Source organism: Genypterus blacodes, unplaced genomic scaffold (assembly GCF_046128005.1).
Source record: "Genypterus blacodes isolate CSIRO-AG114 ecotype Tasmania unplaced genomic scaffold, CSIRO-AGI_Gbla_v1 ptg000170l_1, whole genome shotgun sequence".
In the NCBI taxonomy this organism is placed as follows: Eukaryota; Metazoa; Chordata; class Actinopteri; order Ophidiiformes; family Ophidiidae; genus Genypterus; species Genypterus blacodes.
This window is the reverse complement of record NW_027466971.1, coordinates 59,280-71,281: the sequence shown is the minus strand read 5'-3', so window position 1 is coordinate 71,281 and position 12,002 is coordinate 59,280. Positions and strand designations below refer to the sequence as shown.

Genomic DNA, 12,002 nt, shown 5'->3' with positions numbered 1-12,002 from the left:
AGCCCACAAGGTGAGGGCGGTGTGGCAGAAGGACTCTGATCACACAGGTTGTTGTGACTTTCCATGTATAGAGATTGCGAAATGGTCGATTGATAAGTTCTGAGCCAATTTTGTAGCTGCTATTTATATTGGGGCGGCTTAAGATTTATCAATCATATGCTGGAATCATCCCCTCTCTCTCTCCCTCTCTCTCTCTCTCTTTCTTTCTCTCTCTCTCTCTCTCTCCCTCTCTGTCTGTCTGTCTCCCTCTCTCTGTCCCTCTCCCTCTCTCCCCCCACTCTCTTCCTCTTTCTCTTCCTCTTTCTTCCTCTCTCTCTCTCTGTCCGCCTCTCTCTCCCTCCCCCCCTCTGTCCCTGTTCCTCTTTTATCATAAAAATCCGATACACCACTTTCACTTTCACTTTCACTTTCCACCATTTTAGACGATGTCCGAGTTAAAGTCTGTCTGATTGTGTGTCAGTGTGTGCGTGTGTGTGCGTGTAGTTTACCAGTCATTTTGAACAAACGGATGTTTGATCTGTAAGGTCGAGATTGCGCGCAGTCGGATCAAAGAAGGATCAGCTGATTAAGTCCTGAGGGTTGACCAGGAGGACCAGCGGGGAATCAGGAGGACCAGGAGGACCAAGAGGACCAGGAGGACCAGCGGGGATTCAGGAGGACCAGGAGGACCAGCGGGGAATCAGGAGGACCAGGAGGACCAGCGGGGAATCAGGAGGACCAGGAGGACCAGGAGGACCAGCGGGGAATCAGGAGGACCAGGAGGACCAAGAGGACCAGGAGGACCAGCGGGGAATCAGGAGGACCAGGAGGACTTTAGTCTTTGTTCGCTTTTTCTCTCTTTTCGTCGCACCCTGTTAGCCTTCTGGAACTGCTCAGGTGTGTTTGTTTGTTTGTGTGTCCGTGTGTGTCATGTGAACTGAAACGTTTCAACACTTAAACCTCTTTTGGCTCGTCTACTCGTAAACTGTCCACTTCCTGTTTCGGGGCAGCTTAGTAATGAGTGACTGAGGGGAGTTTGAACCGGCTGTTTTCTGTGGTCATTCTGTTTATTCACAGTGAAGGTCAACGTCCTTAGCTGCCGTGAACTTTGACCCTTAAACACAGCTATCAGTTCTACCAGTGGGAGAAGATTTTGTGGTAGTAAGCAGCCGGAGGAGGAGGAGGAGGAGGAGGAAGAGGAGGAAGAGGAGGTCTCATAAGGAGCAGCAGAGCTGCCAGCGTCCCACTCAGCAGCAGAGCGACCCGTCAGAGCTTCAGACCGCAGCAGCTACAGAGCGACACCATGCTGAGCAAAGACCTGCCCGACATCGAGGTAACGTCTCCCACTTCCTGTGTCCAGCCCCACAATGCTATGATGATGTTTGTCCAGTAGGGGGGCCTGCAGAGCAACATTAGAGAAAAGAACATTAGCGGCATCTGACTGAAAGGGTTAAGTTTAGAAAATAGAATACATTTTAATAACGTGTTCGTTAAAGAGATGCTGTTGTGTAAGAGCGCACACACACACACACACACACACACACACACAAACACACACACACTGCTGCTAACGTGTTCCTCCATCATGCATGTGTTTATGTGAGGGACATTTGTCCCCTGCAGGTCCAAAGGAGACCAAATACGTCTCTTATCTTTGTCCATTAAAGTGGGCGTGGTCACGTGCAGACTGCTGCGGCAATCAACAAAAAAGTGTTAAAGGCTTCACACAGTCGATGGTTTGGGTCACTCTGACCCTATACCAGCCTCCTGTGGTGACCGTGAAGGAAGGTTGTCAGTTTGATTCCCTGTGGAGGGTAGAAACACGTGACCCCCTCCTCGCTCGCTCATGTCCTCTGCACTTTGACCCCTCACACTCTTATCTTATCATCCGCAACTTGACCCCAACATCCAAACAAGTGCACTTCCTCGAACTTTAAACTGTGTGTGTGTGTGTCTCCGTGTGCTTGTGTGTGTGTGTGTCCGTGTGTCCGTGTGTCCGTGTGTCCATTTCTTTGTTTCCACTGCAAACATGTTTTTACTTTTTCATAACAAGAAGAATCTGTCTGCATTTTTCTACAAATACATTTGAAAATAATATTTCCATGAATCGTTAACTCAGATTTGCCTCCGCTCTCTTTGATCTTGGGATTATTGATCTGATTATTGGTGATTTTCCTACAGAGCATCTTGGCTCTCAACCCGCGAGTGAAGACTCATGCTAGCATCATGTCTACCACCAGCAGGAAGAAAGAGAAGAAACACTGGAAGAGAAATCCTGAGACGGGCTGTGATGTAAGACAGACACACACACACACACACACACACACACACACACACACACCTACTTTCCTTCTCCTCCTGTCTAAATAATTTTTTTGTGATATCTTCCGCCTGCTCTTTTTTTCAGTCATGTGTGAAGTTGGAGAACGACTTTGACGACATCAAACACACGACGCTGAGTGAGCGTGGAGCTCTACGAGAGGCTCTGAGGTCTGACTGGAATGTGTGTGTTAGTCTGAGCCAGGCTCAGGCTCACTACTTACAACATGTTCACCTTCATTCCATTACATCATCATCTGAGGACAAACGGCTCCCAGCTCAAACCCCTTTGGAGGTCAAAGTCTGAGGCCACATTTGATCCCTCGGAGCTCAGCTGCTCCAGATCACTATTTACTGAACACTGAACCACACTGATGGCTGCACCATGGTTGATTGATAAATTGTGAGCCTTACTCCATACCTACCTTGATGCGTGGTTTAGGATTTATCAGTCAAACCTCTTTAGACAGACAGACAGACAGATAGATAGATAGATAGATAGATAGATAGATAGATAGATAGATAGATAGATAGATAGATAGATAGATAGATAGATAGATAGATAGATAGCTGTAATGACATCACATCTGCATTATTGCACAGGCTCACTACTTATCAATCAACCAACCTGATTCCAGCCTGAATCACTCCTGGCTTTAAAGACTCAATCACAGAGGTTTTTGTGACTGTTATCAAAGAGATATTGCACATTGGAAAAAACTGCTTTTAACGGTAAAAACTTAAGGGAAAACAAAGAGATGTTGTGAAATGATTGATTGATAAGCCTGAGCCTAATGTTCTGTATGTCCAGTTCATTGCCAGGCTTAGGATTTATCAATCAACCTGTGCTGTTGTTTGTCGTTGTGTTCAGGTGTCTGAAATGTGCCGACGCTCCGTGTCAGAAAAGCTGTCCAACAAACCTGGACATCAAATCCTTCATTACAAGCATCTCCACTAAGGTACACACACACACACACACACACACACACACACACACACACACACACACACACACACACACACACACACACACACACACACACACACACACACGTTTTAAATAACTTGTTGAAATGTAAAGAAGTTATCATGATGTGTGTATCAAGTGTGTGTGTGTGTGTGTGTGTGTTAGAACTACTACGGTGCGGCCCGAGCCATCCTGTCTGATAACCCTCTGGGCCTCACCTGTGGGATGGTTTGTCCCACGTCTGAGCTCTGCGTGGGGGGCTGCAACCTGTACGCCTCAGAGGAAGGACCCATCAACATAGGAGGCCTGCAGCAGTTTGCTACTGAGGTAACACACACACACACACACACACACACACACACACACACACACAGCTGAGCATCTCTGCCCCTCCTGGAGAGGGCGCTGATGTTGCTGTTTGTAAAGGGCTCTGTTCCTGTGCTTTATGTTTTCTTTGCAGGTGTTCAGTAAAATGGGAATCCCTCAGGTCAGGAACCCTGAGCTCCCACCAGCCAATGAGATGCCAGAGTCTTACCACGCCCCCATCGCCCTAATTGGCTGCGGTCCTGCGTCAGTCAGCTGTGCTTCCTTCCTGGCCCGTCTTGGATACGATAATCTGACCATATATGAGAAGCAGAAGTACATGGGAGGTCTAAGGTAACGCTTCACTGTGCTGCAGCTGAATGGGAGTAAGGCAGCAGCGGGTTTGGGTTAGTGGGCGGGGCCTATATGGTGCCATCACTCAGTATGGTGATGGGTGTGTTTGTGATGGTCTGTGCCCCGCTCACATACATGATATGCTCCATGATCAGTGACAGACAGGTGGGGGCTCAGATGGTCTGGGCCCTGGTTGAGTCATGTGATGTTGGTTTGATTGTGCTGTCATGTGACACTGAGGTGTGTTTGCCTCCATGCAGCATGTCAGAGATCCCTCAGTTCCGTCTTCCCTCTGAGGTGGTCAGGTTTGAGGTCAACCTGATGAAGGATTTGGGGGTCAAGGTGAGAAATCATGTTAGCGTCAAATCTGTTATTCCATCCGTATGTGACCTGTGATGAGACGTGATCAGCACGTGTGTGTGTGTGTGTGTGTGTGTGTGTGTCAGACTGTGATCATATGTGACAAAGAGCAAAGCAAGTCAGCTGATTCTGATGGGCGTGTTCAGATGACATCATGCTGACAGATATCTGACTGATCACACACCTGCTGTTACCCCCCCACCCCCCCACAGCATCATCCTCTTACCCACTACCTGCATGACCAGAGAGACCCAACAGTAGTGTCTCTCTCTCTCTCTCCCCCCCTCTCTCTCTCTCCTCCCCCCTCTCTCTCTCTCCCCCCCTCTCTCTCTCTGTCTCTCTGCCTCTCTCTCTCTCTCTCTGTCTCTCTGCCTCTCTCTCTCTCTCTCTGTCTCTCTGCCTCTCTCTCGCTCTCTCTCCCCCCCCTCTCTCTCTCCCCCCCCTCTCTCTCTCTCTCCCCCCTCTCTCCCCCCCCTCTCTCTCTCTGTCTCTCTGCCACTCTCTCTCTCTCTCTCTCTCTCTCTCTCTCTGTCTGTCCCTGTCTCTCACGTGTGTGTGTGTGTGTGTGTTTGTGTGTGCCTGCAGGTGGTGTGTGAGAAGGGTCTTGGTGTTGATGGAATGACTCTGATGTCACTAAAAGAGGTGGGGTTTAAAGCCATCTTCATTGGGATTGGTGAGTGCTGAGCGGTTCTGTCAGGGTAATTCATTACATGCAGCAGCAGGTGTAACATGTCGCCATGACGACCATGTTCCTCACTCATTAACCTTTTGGAGCCTCTTGGAGCTTTGATTGTTTACCTTGGAGGAGGCTTTGCTGTGGTAAGAGGTTTGATGTGTGTGTGTGTGCGTGTGTGTGTGTGCGTGTGCGTGTGCGTGTGCATGTGCATGTGCATGTGCGTGTGTAGGTCTCCCTCAGGCCAACAGAGCTAAAATCTTCCAGGATTTATCCATGGAACAAGGATTCTTCACTTCCAAAGACTTTCTGCCTATGGTGGCTGCAGCCAGCAAGCCAGGTACACACACACACACACACTCTCACATGCACACACAGACACACACTCTCTCACACACACACATACACAGTTTGTTTTCTCTATCTCTATTTAAGCTCCGCCTTCAGAGTGTGTTCCCACAGTGATCTGTTGCTGTTGTGTGGCTCTGCTGCCCCCTGTCTGTAGGTATGTGTCAGTGCCGTGCGTCCTTGCCAGAGTTGCGAGGGGTCGTGATCGTCCTGGGGGCCGGAGACACGGCGTTCGACTGTGCCACCTCAGCTCTACGCTGTGGAGCCAGAAGAGTGTTTGTGTGCTTCAGGAGAGGATTCACCAACATCAGGGCCGTTCCTGAGGAGGTACGGGACCGAGGGGGGGGGGGGGGGGCACTATAATATTCTTTCTTCTTCTTCTTCTTAAGCAGGTGGATACTTAAACATGTTCTTTACATCTTTCAGATGGAGCTGGCAAAGGAAGAGAAGTGCGAATTCCTGCCCTTCCTGTCGCCTCGTGAGGTCATCACTGTGAACGGCCGCGTTGCCGCGTTACAGTTCTGTCGCACAGAGCAGACGGAGGACGGCTGGCTGGAAGACGAAGAGCAGATTGTTAGACTGAAGGCCGATTTCATCATCAGTGCGTTCGGTTCCATGCTTAACGAACCCACAGGTAACAGGAAGTCACAGCCGAGGTCAAGTCAGGTCACAACAACTGATCACCTACTGATCAGCTGACAGAGACCATGAAGGGAGAACACAAGGAGTTAATGTTCAGATGATCTCTGCTCTTATTGATCAGCTGTGGGATGAAACCCACTGTTATGACTGTGACATCATGGAAGCAGAGATCTTACATGTCCCTAGCATGTCCCTAGCATGTCCCTAGCATGTCCCTAACATGTCTCTAACATGACTCTAACATGTCCCTAACATGTCTCTAACACGTCCTTAGAGTGTCCCTGCCTGAGTTGAAGACAGACAGAAAAGAAGAAGAAAAGATTAGAGGATCCATAAATGAGGACGATGCAGAACAGAATGGCAGCGAGTGAAAGAACCTCACGCTGCCTGTAGAGGTCAGCAGAGAGTCAAGCATTGTTTGTCTGTGGTGCAGTGACCGAGGCCATGTCCCCGCTGAGGATGAGCCGCTGGGGGACGCCTGAGGTGGACACAGACACCATGCAGACCAGCGAGTCCTGGGTGTTCGCGGGAGGCGACATCGCCGGTTTGGCCAACACCACCGTAGAATCTGTGAATGACGGCAAACAGGCGTCATGGCACATTCACAGATATGTCCAGGTAACCACGGCAACCACATACTGATGTGTGTACTTATCAGCGTGTACTTATGGAAAATAACCCCTCTGCTGTCCCCTCTGCTGTCCCCTCTGATGTCCCCTCTGCTGTCCCCTCTGCTGTCCCCTCTGCTGTCCCCTCTGATGTCCCCTCTGCTGTCCCCTCTGCTGTCCCCTCTGCTGTCCTCTCTGCTGTCCCCTCTGCTGTCCCCTCCAGTCCCTGTATGGACAGACAGTGGATGTGGTTCCGAAGCTGCCATTATTCTTCAGCGCTGTGGACCAGGTGGACATCAGCGTGGACGTCTGTGGAATAAAGTTTCCTAATCCATTTGGTCTTGCATCCGCCCCCCCCACCACCAGCACGGCCATGATCAGAAGAGCGTTTGAGCAGGGGTGGGGCTTCGCTCTGACTAAGACCTTTGGACTGGACAAGGTACACACACACACACACACACACACACACACACACACATGCATTGAATCACAAAGACAGCTGCCTCAGGCACAAACATCGGGATTTTATTTTGACAAAGCAGGAGAAAATTCAGGAAAACAGGAAGTCTCTCAGAAATGTCTTTGAAGGTCGAACAGGAAAACACGACTTTGACTCTGACCTCATATTTCTTCTTCTACTGAGCTCCTTCTGCCAGTCAGCATCTCATATAATAGCTGGCTCTTATCAGCAGAGCTGCAGTCATCATCAGCTCTCTTTACATTGATCATTGATGCTGTGGAGTGGAATCATCAACCATGACCTCCAGGTTCCAGTGCAGTAAACAACACGCAGGAATAAAGGGTCAACTTTTATTTTGAAGGGATTCCTTAAATGAGGGAGTGTCTTGAAGTCTTGACATGATGTAAGCGCTGACGGGTGTTCTGTCCTCCTGTCTGCAGGACCTGGTGACCAACGTGTCTCCTCGTATCGTGCGTGGCACCACCTCGGGTCACGTCTTTGGACCAGGCCAGGGCTCCTTCCTTAACATCGAGCTCATCAGCGAGAAGACGGCAGAGTACTGGTGCCAGTCAGTGGCTGAGCTAAAGAAGGACTTCACCAACAACGTACGTCTCCAACAACAACATGGAGCATAACATCTAAACCCATCAGAGCCCAGACAGAACACGAGGAGACAGAGAAACAGTGAAAGAAGGGTGGGATGAGTGTGAGCAGGGAATGGAGGAGAAGATGAGGACCTGATCTTTATCATATTCATCTCCTTCACCTCTGACCTCTCTGTGTGTTCCTCTGTCAATGTGTAGATGTTCTCCTCCTCCTCCTCAGGTCTGTAGGTCTCTGATGGACCCTGATGGATCCATGATCAGGTGTTAGAGCCTCTAAAGCTCCTCTACATGGAGACAGAAGCTTAGATACAGACTGATATGTTGACCTCTGACCTCTGACCCTGAACCATCTATGGATCATGTTGTCATAGATGTGAGGAGGTGTTAGCCTCATTACATCATCACACAGCTCAGTGAGTGACTCCAGGAGATATACTGAGCTTTTATTGTGAAGGGCAGAACTTCTGTCTTTGTGCTGTAGAAGAAACAACAACATGGATCCATAAGGGTCCATTAGAGACCTACAGAGCTGAAGAGGAGGAGAACATCTACACAACTTACAACAACTACACAAACGTCATTGTTTATATCATGAAGCCGTAAAACGCAGCAGTCATGCGTGTGCTGAGGTCACATGTGTGCGTCTCCCTCACAGGTTGTGATCTCCAGCATCATGTGTGCGTACAGCAAAGACGACTGGACAAAACTATCCAAGATGGCCGAGGTGAGCCTGGAGTCAGAGAAAGTAACCAATCAGAAATGAGATGAGTGTGAGTGATGTCGTCACCTTGGACACTGTATGTGTGTGTGTGTGTGTGTAGAAATCAGGAGCAGATGCTTTGGAGCTGAATCTGTCCTGTCCTCATGGGATGGGAGAGAGAGGCATGGGACTGGCCTGCGGACAGGTACACACACACACACTCACATTCACACACACACACACACACACACAGACACACACACTCTCACACACTCACTATCCCCCCCAGGACCCAGAGATGGTGCGTAACATCTGTCGTTGGGTTCGTGCGGCCATTTCCATTCCTTTCTTTGCCAAGCTGACACCAAACGTCACCAATGTCGTGGACATCGCCACAGCTGCTTATGAAGGTAAACACACTTCCTGTTAGCTCCGCCCCCTCAATTTTAGCTCCGCCCCCTCAGCATGTTCACACAAGTGAGCTGGAATCTGTTTGGTTGAAGCTTCAACCCTGAAGTCTATAGAGCCTACAGTGGTGTTGTTGTTGTCGATGGTTTGGTGTTATTGCGTCATCCTGTAGGCGGGGCTAATGGAGTCACAGCCACCAACACGGTCTCAGGCCTGATGGGACTGAAGGCCGACGGCTCCCCCTGGCCCAGCGTTGGAGCAGGCAAACGCACGACGTATGGAGGCATGTCAGGTGAGGAAACACACACACACACACACACACACACACACACACACACACACACACACACACACACACACACACACACACACACACACACACACACACACAAGCTGTGTCACATGAACTCTTTTCATACATTTGCTGCCGTCACTTGTGCAGGTAATGCCATCAGGCCCATCGCTCTTAGAGCCGTTTCGGCCATCGCCATCGCACTTCCTGGTTTCCCTATTCTGGCCACTGGGGGCATCGACTCGGCTGAGACTGGACTCCAGTTTCTTCATGCCGGCGCTTCAGTGTTACAGGTGATGCTAACGAGTTCATCTGCCAAGACCTGAGTATCAGAGTGACATCATACAGGGCAATGACATCATACAGTGTAATGACATCATATAGGGTAATGACATCATACAGGAGATGACATGATACAGGGTAATGACATCATACGCTCAGGATGTGAGCAGGCGATTCATTAATTAATCAAACAAATATGAGATGAGATCAAAGACAACATTAACAAAAATAATCTTGTCTTTTTTTGTCGTCGAGTTTTAACTATGTGAAGTGTTTCAACGGTGTGTGTGTGTGTGTTTGTGTAGGTGTGTAGTGCCATTCAGAACCAGGACTTCACTGTGATTGAGGACTACTGTGTGGGTACGTCACTGTCTCCTGAGGGTCATGACACACACACACACACACACACACACACACACACACACACACACACACACACACACACACACACACACACACACACACACACACACACACACACACACACACACACTCGGAAGGTGAAGGTGTCACAGCTTCATGGTTTCCTGTCTCAGCTGACCTGTTGTCCTCTCAGGTCTGAAGGCTTTGTTGTATCTGAAGAGTCTGGAGCTGAAGGACTGGGATGGACAGTCCCCCCCCACACCGAGACACCAGAAAGGGAAACCAGTGCCCAGAGTTGAAGAACTGGTGGGCAAGGTACGGTGTGCGGGTGTGTGTGTGTGTGTGTGTGTGTGTGTGTGAGTGTGCTGGTACCCTTGTATCCTTTGTGTACTGCTTCACTTGGTCTCTATCTGGATGTAAATAAATGATTACTGTGTGTGTGTGTGTGTGTGTGTGTCTGTGTCTGTGTGTGTGTGTGTGCAGACTCTCCCTAGCTTTGGTCCGTACCTTCGGGAGAAGACAGGCGCCATTGCAGATTATAAAAAACGCATCAGAGAGTTCGGTAACAAGTCTGTTATGGAAACCAGTCTGATCCTCAACAGCCCCAAGAAACCTGTTCCTGCTGTCAAGGTCTGACACACACACACACACACACACACTCAGTGTTAATGCTATAAAGTGTGTTTGTCACAGTAAGTGTGTGTGTGTGTGTGTGTGTGTGTAGGATGTGATAGCCAGAGCGCTGCGTCACATCGGAGCTTATCAGGACCTGAGCAACACTGAGCAGGTGAGCAGAGCTGAACTCACTGTGTGTGTGTGTGTGTGTGTGTGTGCGGTCAGTGTGTGTGTGGTCACCGTGTGTATGTGTGTGTTCTCAGGTCCAGGCTGTGATCGATGAAGAAATGTGCATCAACTGTGGCAAATGTTACATGACCTGCAACGACTCAGGATACCAGGTGCTGCATGTTCTCCTGCTCTTCACACAGAAGCTCCGCCCTCCTGTTTGTTTTTCTGCCCTAACGTTTGGATTGTTTCCATGGTTACAGTCCATCCTCTTCGATCCGGAGACTCACTTTCCCGTTGTGACCGACAGCTGCACCGGCTGCACTCTGTGCCTCAGCGTCTGTCCAATCATCGACTGCATTACGATGGTTACCAGGGCGACGCCCTATCAACCCAAGAGAGGCGTGGCCATCTCTCCTGTCTGTTAACACAAACCAGAGAGCAGGTGTGACATAGCATCACGTCAGCTGTCACATGATCTTTATGACCCCTATGAGTAAAGACGTCACATAGACGCCACACATAGACGCCACATAGACGCCACATAGACGCCACATAGACGTCACATAGACGTCACATAGACGTCACATAGACGCCACATAGACGCCACATAGACGCCACATAGACGCCACATAGACGCCACATAGACGCCACATAGACGTCACATAGACGCCACATAGACGCCACATAGACGCCACATAGACGCCACATAGACGCCACATAGACGTCACATAGACGCCACATAGACGTCACATAAAAAAAAAAGAAGCACTTGGAATCAAAGAGAATCAATCAAAGTAAAGTGAGTGATGCCACGTCGTGTCTAATCAATGAAGTGATCAGGCTGTGCTGTTCTGGGTCGTATCCCAGCATGCATCTGTGCTAGGAATAATCTGTGATCCTCCTTTAGACGAATGAATGACTTCATGATTTTTGTAATTCACATGATTTTCAATAAAAGGTTTTGTGAAGCAGACAAGCATCTCTCGTTCTGTCATCCATCATCCCTCCCTCATCCCTCCATCATCCCTCCATCATCCTTCATCCCTCCCTCATCCCTCCCTCATCCCTCCCTCATCCCTCCATCATCCCTCCCTCATCCCTCCATCATCCCTCCCTCATCCCTCCCTCATCCCTCCCTCATCCCTCCATCATCCCTCCATCATCCTTCATCCCTCCCTCATCCCTCCATCATCCCTCCATCATCCCTCCCTCATCCCTCCATCATCCCTCCATCATCCCTCCCTCATCCCTCCCTCATCCCTCCCTCATCCCTCCATCATCCCTCCATCATCCCTTCATCCCTCCATCATCCCTCCCTCATCCCTCCATCATCCTTCATCCCTCCCTCATCCCTCCATCATCCTTCATCCCTCCATCATCCCTCCCTCATCCCTCCATCATCCTTTATCCCTCCCTCATCCCTCCATCATCCCTCCATCATCCTTCATCCCTCCTTCATCCCTCCATCATCCCTCCATCATCCTTCATCCCTCCTTCATCCCTCCATCATCCCTCCCTCATCCCTCCATCATCCTTCATCCCTCCTTCATCCC

General features: G+C 49.7%; 1 protein-coding gene across 2 annotated transcripts; it reads left to right on the top strand.

The window, feature by feature from the left end:
• The first annotated feature begins 335 nt into the window (after nucleotides 1-335).
• dpydb (dihydropyrimidine dehydrogenase b) lies at nucleotides 336-11,425 on the top strand. Of its 2 annotated transcripts, XM_076167690.1 has the most exons (27): nucleotides 341-578; nucleotides 655-876; nucleotides 1,057-1,312; nucleotides 2,161-2,271; nucleotides 2,387-2,469; nucleotides 3,170-3,257; nucleotides 3,431-3,592; nucleotides 3,726-3,922; nucleotides 4,183-4,264; nucleotides 4,868-4,955; nucleotides 5,188-5,295; nucleotides 5,461-5,630; nucleotides 5,730-5,937; nucleotides 6,379-6,563; nucleotides 6,777-6,992; nucleotides 7,454-7,618; nucleotides 8,274-8,342; nucleotides 8,440-8,523; nucleotides 8,608-8,728; nucleotides 8,899-9,018; nucleotides 9,169-9,311; nucleotides 9,606-9,660; nucleotides 9,857-9,978; nucleotides 10,147-10,293; nucleotides 10,388-10,450; nucleotides 10,542-10,619; nucleotides 10,710-11,425. In XM_076167690.1, exons 3-27 carry the CDS (start codon nucleotides 1,283-1,285, stop codon nucleotides 10,872-10,874), a joined length of 3,060 nt encoding a protein of 1,019 aa, XP_076023805.1. In that variant the 5' UTR covers nucleotides 341-578; nucleotides 655-876; nucleotides 1,057-1,282; the 3' UTR covers nucleotides 10,875-11,425. The 2 variants fall into 2 exon arrangements, with proteins under 2 accessions (XP_076023806.1, XP_076023805.1); XM_076167691.1 differs by lacking the exons at nucleotides 6,777-6,992; nucleotides 7,454-7,618; nucleotides 8,274-8,342; ... (8 more) ...; nucleotides 10,542-10,619; nucleotides 10,710-11,425 and having other exon boundaries at nucleotides 336-578; nucleotides 6,220-6,479.
• The last annotated feature ends 577 nt before the right edge of the window (nucleotides 11,426-12,002 follow it).